This window comes from Tuber melanosporum (genome assembly GCF_000151645.1).
Source record: "Tuber melanosporum whole genome shotgun sequence assembly, scaffold_3, strain Mel28".
In the NCBI taxonomy this organism is placed as follows: Eukaryota; Fungi; Ascomycota; class Pezizomycetes; order Pezizales; family Tuberaceae; genus Tuber; species Tuber melanosporum.
In genome coordinates this window covers 1,826,903-1,835,173 of record NW_003298974.1, presented here as the reverse complement: position 1 = coordinate 1,835,173, position 8,271 = coordinate 1,826,903, and the positions used below count along the sequence as shown (strand labels likewise).

At 47.3% G+C, this 8,271-nt stretch overlaps 1 protein-coding gene; it reads right to left on the bottom strand.

The window, feature by feature from the left end:
• Positions 1 to 5,402: 5,402 nt before the first annotated feature.
• On the bottom strand, positions 5,403 to 7,217 carry GSTUM_00006906001 (uncharacterized protein). XM_002839034.2 has 4 exons: positions 7,015 to 7,217; positions 6,636 to 6,962; positions 5,641 to 6,580; positions 5,403 to 5,574 (listed from the first exon to the last, which is right to left on the bottom strand). The coding sequence occupies exons 1-4, from the start codon at positions 7,102 to 7,104 to the stop codon at positions 5,552 to 5,554; spliced, it is 1,380 nt and encodes a 459-aa protein (XP_002839080.1). The 5' UTR covers positions 7,105 to 7,217; the 3' UTR covers positions 5,403 to 5,551.
• Between the last annotated feature and the right edge of the window lie 1,054 nt (positions 7,218 to 8,271).

The window sequence follows — 8,271 nt, the reverse complement described above, 5'->3', positions numbered from 1 at the left end:
CCGGGAATATGCTGACGATATGCAACCGTACTCCACAATACACTACGGCGCACTCAAGTTATGATACTAGTATAAATAATTTTAACATGTTAGTGGGAATGAAAATCGTGAACACTCAGTCGCACCCTATCGATCAGTTTTCTTCGGAAATATACTCTTCAGCCTTTGGTGCAGAACAAGAACATCGTCTACCCAACCCCAGATACTTGTAGACTAGAACACTCACCTACATATACAGTAGAGGAGATCTGCTCCGGATAGTTCTTCACCATCAGGAGCTCAAAACGCACACTTTAAGCCCCCTCCAGCACCACACGTCTCTCGACATAGCCAATAGAAAGACCCATTTTGCCAAAACTACCCTGAGCCGAGTCCCATAACCGGCGATCGCAGAGCTAGACTACACAAGCCGCCGGAAGCCTTTCCCATCCCCGGGGGGTAAACCTTCACAAAGCATACCATGATCGGACAATCCAGACTATGTGTAATCCCCCAGTCAATCCACCCCCAATAAAGCTCCTCAAGCACTCGAATATCGCCGTCAAGTCAATCCAGATGCAACGTCGAACCTCCTAGGAGTAACCAAGAAATGTGGCTCACACGGCACGCGGCACTATTAGCACACCCCCTTATAACATGAACATTGCCTCCCTGGGTTCGTAGAACTACCATGGATAGGGACTCTTCCAAACATTTCATCACAGCAATACATCCCGGCACAATCTGGAATCCATGAAATAAAGCCCAGCTAAATTTGTTGCTCAGGTTGCGGGAGGAATAGACTAAAGGAATTGCGATGCCGGGATAATAAAAAGATGCAGTGGGGAATAACAACTGACTAAAGCTCCGCTAATGGGACACAAGAACCCCCCCGCCCAACGTTGCTCAAACGCTTTCCATCGAGAATCCCAAAAACCCCTCCGATCTACCAGAGACTCCCGGGATGCCGAGAGTACGGTACCTGTATGCGGTGCAGCATCTCCGATGACAGCTAATACCGCACGGTACTGTACAGTACCCCGTGCTAACGGTATTCCACGTCCCCCCAGCCAGTTCCGGAAACCCAGACAAAAGAAAGATGGTTTAACGAAATCAACTAATGACACGAAACAACTTCACAATAAAGGAATCCTACCAAAAGGCGATGGGACAGCGCCCAAACTAACACCTCAGAATTACACCCTTCGAAACTCACAAAAGTTAACCACAACATACTTAACCATCAGGCCCGGCAGAGTATCCAGACTGCAGCAGGAGCAGAAGAAGCAAATTATCCGCTAGTTAAACCAACTGAAGTTTCTCGCGGGTGGCTGCCCATTTTGTATCATATGTAGAAATAAGGCAAGAGCTTGGAGCAAGGATTCCGACCCCAGATTCAATCTTAACCCAAACCCAAGGCTAGCCCCATTGGTGATCGTAATGCATGGAAATGTATATGTATCACATCATCGTGCCTGACACAACGTCGAGATCTGTCAAGGCTATATAGAGAGCATTGAGAGATTTCAGTACAAGGAGGGGTAATAAAAAATAAAAAACTTGATGTATAATATATTATACACAGGGGTCGGAATAGGCTTTCGAAATTTAAAAAATATCACGTTTCTCCAAAATCTTTTGGAAACACTGTTAGGATTCATGTCATGGAGGCGGGATAGACAAGAGTATTATACTGATTTATTGCCCAAAATAATGTAGAAACTAAAAGATCAAAGAGGGTGAGAGGAAGAAATCAAACATCGACCGCGAACCTGCACGCAAGCAAAGGTACGATATGCCCTACATGCAGGAACGCATGCTTGGCCCAAAATGCAAGCACCCTTGCTACTCGCAGCGGTACACGTAATACTGCATATCGTAAGAACTCGCATAAACGATCCTCGTGCTAGGACGTTGGACTCGCCTCTCCTAGCACGGTCCGATGCTTTTATTTGTCTCGGAGAGTAGGTCTTTTGGTGAGTTTTCTGTACCTTTTCCAGAGGAGGAAATTTTTGGACCATCTATCACAAAAATCGTTTTTTCGAGTTCTTATGGTAATAACGGAAAGACTCCGATTGTGCAACACACGATAAACCCTTAAATCCGGATAGCTCCCATTCCACACTCTAATGGACATTGTATATAGTGTCAAGCTCATTACCCCTCAGGGCCCCCGAGATTCAAACCTGTTCCCTGTAAAAAGCTATCCACCCCCGTACCTTTACGTGTCTAGCATTGTATAAGGTACCGCAGTAAACTACTTAAAGCTTGAACCTCCAGAGATGTATTCCAAAGTCATGATAGACAGAAAATTTATCCTGCACACCCCCTTCATTCCCCCCATATCTCAAACACCGCTTCTAATACCATACTCGGGTCGCCGGATTGAAGTACAGTACTTTAACTAGATTGATTTTAGCGAAAACCCACGGCACCGCGTCAAGGTGCTAGCCCAACCTGTGGCACCTAAATACACCAAAAGTGAGCCTCAGAGCGTTAGAAATCAGCAAGAAATGAAATGTGTCCAATTTGCGAACATCGCCAAACCCCACCATTCATAGTTAATTTTCCCAGCCCCTCCCACAGGAACCCAGGTCTAGAAAAAGTTCAAAGGGGGGCTCACCTCCGAACCACATGGAAACTTCCGATATCCTAGTTGGCATATATTATCAAGGGATTCAATATCACCTCACCCTACCACAATGGCCTTCCTTCCATACCACAAAGTTCTACCTTCCATATGACGTGATCGCCTATTGCCCATCCTCCGAGAGCACCGGATTCTCCAAATATGCCTATATAAAATATTTTAAACACAAAATGGTTTAATTGTCACGATAAATTATCTTACCTCCATATCTCGCACCCCAGCCACCGCCCGACAGTACCTGATCCAGCAGCAGAGCGTCCCACACCCCACTTTCAAGTCCGAGATTACACCGCCCTCAAACGGTGGAATCGGGAGGGGAAGAAATGGAAATGGAGGGGGGGGCAGAGGACGCGGGAGAGGAGGAGCGGAAAATAGAATGAGGGGAAGGCAGGCGTCCAAAAGAGAAAGGAGGGAGCATAGAGGTGGAGGAAAGAGGTTGAAAAGAAGCACCAAGAAGCGAGCCACGATGCCACTCCTCAATCACACATGACTCTGCATCTGAGTCACAGACATCAGACAGGCCCCCCGGAGAGGAGAGAATGGCAGAAGAGATTGACAGGTCTTGGGGATATTCCTCGGATACAGACCACGCATCTGATTCATACCCTTCAGAGAAAGCCTCGAAGGCAGACAAGACGGTGGATTGCTCATCATCACTCGTCGCAATATATTCCCCAGAGTCTGGCAACTCTAGAGGTTCGTCGGAGAGGTAGGGCCCGTGATTGAGCCTCCACCTCAACACTCGGCTCACGGCACTCAAACGAGGTTGAGCCATAATACCCATAGAAGTTTCAAGGCGACTTTCAACAGATACGAATTCACCCCCAGGTAGAATTCCAGACGAAGAGGCATCGACAGCCTCGGAGCCTAAGGCCTCCCCCACATCTAGATCTAAATCGCCTTTATTAGCAAATATTAAACCAAGTAAAGGATAAGGAAAAAACCGTTCCAGCCACTGAACAGCAAACAAAGCTCCAGAAGGAGTCCTCCCACACCGTGGAAGATTGACATAATTGCTGAGCCAATAAAGCCCAACACGACTATGGAAAAGAAGAAGGAAAAAAGGAAAGAAGAAAGAAGCCGCCCGAGCATTTTGGGAAAGGAAAATATGTTGACGTCTATGCGGAGGGAAGAGAGAGGCGGTTGGGTGCAGGGGGAACAGGAGGTTTAAGTACTGGCAGAGGAGAGCATGTCTGCCTACGCAACTCACAAAAAAAAAAAGTCCACGAAATGTGTGCGTAGGTAAAGTGCACATACACTGGCCAAATGAAGTCGTTTACATCCCAATCTGGGTGGCTTTGTCCTGGCCTCTCCTCTGAATTGGACTAGAACGCCTCGACACGCATTGCCCAAAAAAATTTTGCGCCTAGCTAACACAGCGCTACCGACACATCCAAACGAACTTCAATCGACCCGTAATCACCTCTTCGAGTTTTCCTCCCCCAGAACGTTACACGGTTGCGAGATGAGAGGCCAATAACCGCTAACTGACGAGAAAGCGAAGACCAAAACCACGGCTAATATTAAACAGTAAAATGCCTCCAATCGTTATATCTAGCGCTGTAAGAGGAGGTAAAGGTAGCAACCGGAACTATACTGTCCCGTCATAGAGGTTGCGCTTCTGAACAATCGTTCGATGTAGACTAACCGACACCAAACCTACCGTACTATCACTTGCAGCGAATTCCCATAGCGAGTGAGATACCATGATTACAAAACTAATATTTAAGCTATGATAACAAACCAACGAGGAAAAATGCCATTAACCTGTTTTCAAACCCTCCACCCTTGATCAAGAACTCCAGTCAGGAATCCTTTCATGGACCTGCATGTAACCCACGGAAGCACTGTATGTACAGCCCCGGTAAAACATGACAAAGCGCCCCCCCCCAATCCCACGGTCACCCAATCCCCACTATGCCTCCCATCAAACTTCGCTGCTCTCCCAAGCATGCAAACGAGACCGATATTAAACCAACAACCCAAACCCAGTACCTTTCCTGGCTCATCAACCACGGCTGAGACCAGTATGATACTGTACATATCATACGACACCCTGGCCCTGGAATACCGCGAGGAGGGCGCCATAACAGTATTATTATCGTAAAGAAAATAAATCAGCAGTAGCCGGGGAACTCACATCGCCTTTCCATAACTTCTCCTGTCATAAAGACAAGACCGTATAATGGCAGAGCCCTTATAACTACCCCCCAGCAACGAACCGGGCAAGGAATCACTAACGCTATAGCTCCTAGTAACGGAGGTGCATTGGAGCGTCGTGACACCTGACATTGCGAAGATAAGTCTTGGCCACAAAGCACAAATACAGTATTTGGGCTCCACCGCCGGATATGAGCATTGTAGGCATCAATGAGATTTCGTAGATGGGCACAGGCATGCGACTGAAACCCAGGGTTCCCTTTATTCATACCGAATTCGCCTCTATCCCCCCCCACTGCACCGCACAACGCAATGCATCTCCCGTTCAACAGGCAAGCAAGCAAGCAGAGTTCATCCGAAAATGTTTTTTTTTTCTTTTTCAAAGCCAGGCTGCAAAGCTACACCCGGGCCACTGACCCAGAACCCGACCTATCACAACCAACCCCTCAACACTTAAAACACTTAAAAAAGTAAGCGCAAGCAATCACAGCCACAGCTGACTTGTCCGGATACCCCATGAATATGATAGCAACTAGAACTGAAAGGAGAAAACTTTTTGGCTTTGGAAAGGAGACCGCAAGCAAACAAAAAAACAATTGGTAATAGGTATACTCCGGAGCACAGCCAGACGTCATAGGCGATGACGCTGGGACAAAGTTCAATTAATTTACACAATGACCCTTTTTTATAAAACATTCATGAAAGAAGAGGGAAGAGTCCATAATTTCTCAAAAACCCCTTTTTCTTCCTTGCCGAGCGGGATTATTCGATGTCGGTGAGTTTGACTATCAAGAGAAAAGAAAAAAGTTAGCACTGGTAGTTTCGGGGATATTACAGAAAAAGAACCATACCGTCAAAAATCAAGTTGCTGTTGGCCGGAATTCCAGGAATGTTCTGCTTTCCATAGCCCAGAGCAGCCGGGATATTAAGCCGGCGCTCGCCTCCGACACGCATTCCTTCAAGCCCGACATCCCAGCCCTTTATCACCTCGCCTTTGCCTAGTTGGAAAGCGAAAGGCTTGCCCTTCGTGTTGCTATCGAAGATTTTGCCATTCTCCAACTTGCCGATGTAGCGCATGCAAAGCTTGCTACCCTTCTTGGCGGTATCCCCAGTTCCCACCTTGCTATCCATAACAGTGACACCCTGGATAACTCTCTTCGCGCTAGGTATCTTCTTCTCCTTCTTCTCGGCAGTGACAGGGGACCCGGTAGGTCCCTGCTCAAGTTCCTTAGCAAACTGGACTTTCTTAGCTTCCTTGGCCTTGGAATCAGCAGCCAATTCAACCGCCTTGCCATCATTCGCCTTGAGCTTTTTAAGTTGCTTCTTAGAAAGCTTCTTCTCGGCTTCACCCTTATTCTCAGACAAAATCTTCTCTCCCTCGATCATTTCATCGATAGTACGAGGCTCTTCATCCTCGGCCGGGCGCTTCAGGGACTTTTTGTCCGCTTTCTTATCAACCTTCTCGACTCTCTTGTCCTTCTTACTCGCGCAATTAGTGGAAGCTGCAGCCTTGGAAGCTTTCACGGCCTCCTCTTCATCAGTGTCAACCTCTTGGATGCGTGGAGGGTCATCAAGGTCATCAAGCTCGTCGGAGTCGGTCTCCTCATCAGAATAAAGTTCATCCTCATCGGGAGAGAGATCGTAGTCGCCATCGGCTTCACCATTGTTTTTATAAGCATCTCCGGGGCTAACAACGTAGTTACCAGTAAGATAGACATCGTAGTTTCCGTCAACTTTGAAGTAAACCAATTCATCATCGCCGATGACAAGATCAAGGGTTTGTTGATAGTGCTGTTAAGAGAGATTAGCCATGAATTCCCAAAATAGTACCGTGCAAAGACCCTACCTTATCGGAATCTAGAGTGCAGACAACGAAAGACTCCAACACCTCAGAGGAGTCAGTGTCTTCGCCAGAGGAGTCAAGATCGTCATCGGAGCTCTCAGCATCCATCGCATCGTCGTTACTCGTTTTGCTTTTGGGCGATTGCTTGCCCTTGAGCGAGCTCTTTGTTACCTCCTTCTCCTCTTCGTCTGATGCTTCCCCTAAATCGTCGTCGGAATCGTCGTCAGGATCAACAATGCGTTCGCAAAAAAACTTTAAGGTAGCACGCTTCGGTTTTCCCGCCTCATAAGGCTTAGCGGAAGGATCAATTGCTGCCATGGTCAAACGGACCTGCGCTAGTCAGCATTTCCAGGGAAGCGAGTAAACGAAGCGAAGTTCTCACAGTAGCAGGAAAAGCGTCAACGGCCGGGACAGGACTCTGGCCAGGCGAGACATGAAGACTCCAAAGAGCGATCGGAAGAAGAGACGACATTTTAGTCCAAGGATTAATTGGTACTATTAAACCAGAAAGAAAAAATGAGATTGAAAAAATGCTCCCAAAAGAACGGATGAAAGAGACGGCGGAAAATGGATGAGAGAGAAAGATGGTGGGTGGGGAGGGAGGAAGAGGAAAAAAGATCACGGCCACAACTTTATGAGAGATAGAAGGGGAAGAGAAAAAAAAAATAGGCAACAAGTGACTAACCTAATCAGGTGCGAAATCTTGGCGTTCAACGATAAAGTTTCCAAATTAAGGAAGTGGGATACGTTAGCCCCGCGTCAGGGTTAGGGTCGAGGTTGTCGAGAAGGTAAACGCGAGTGCACGGCCTGCGCGTTTCGTCGCGCTAATAATGTTTCATTCAACTGTCTTGGATGTCGTTCTTCCGATCAATCGCCTCAAGCAACGATCCACGGTTTACACCAGCCTCAGTGACAGGCTTCAATAGTTAAATAGCCAGTATCTTATTGAAAAGGGCCCAGGCTGCACTCCAGCAACACGAGCCCGAAACCTTGACTCATTGGAGTGAGAGAAAAAGCAAGCACATCAATATTGGTATTTGCACTTTTCGCCCTACTCGTATGAGCAATAGAGAAGAGGACGACCTGGGCCTGAAAATCTAGGGATCAGTCTCAAAATGCAGGCACCAGCAGATCAGGAATTGTTCATCTTTAATCGTAATGATATCGGCTTTAGTCATATATATCCTCGTTCGAAATTTCCCCAACCAGGAAAACTACTCGGCCAACAATTCCAAAGTTGGCTAGCTGTTGAAGGCATTTTCAGCCAACAATGTGGGACAAACACTTATGGATTCTCAACCAAGGAATATACAGAGACGATGTCACTATCGTACCCAAACCCATCTGTCGACAAACCCGAGCGACTCAATGGGAGATCTCTATCAATCCCCGAGAGTCTCCCAGGGGTTTCCCTTGGTGTAGCTCAACACAGCCCTTCTCGCCCACCAGGCCTCGAGCTGAAATCAGCGCTATCTCTATCGCTCCGCTTAAAGTGGCCTCTACCTCTCTAATAGGACCAACATCCCAAACATAGCATATCCCACCACCAAACAATTTCAGTCCGAAAACGGAGGCAATTCAAGAGGTTACTCAACGGGGCGCACTTCAGTGTGCTGCTCCGCACCGTATCCACAATACC

Excerpts from the sequence above, each read along its gene's own strand:
- GSTUM_00006906001 (XM_002839034.2), bottom strand. The coding sequence starts at position 7,104 with ATGTCGTCTCTTCTTCCGATCGCTCTTTGGAGTCTTCATGTCTCGCCT. Across the intron at positions 6,581-6,635 it reads GCACTCTAGATTCCGATAAG|CACTATCAACAAACCCTTGA; the intron begins GTAGGGTCTTTG and ends CTCTCTTAACAG. Across the intron at positions 5,575-5,640 it reads CAGCAACTTGATTTTTGACG|TCAAACTCACCGACATCGAA; the intron begins GTATGGTTCTTT and ends TTCTCTTGATAG.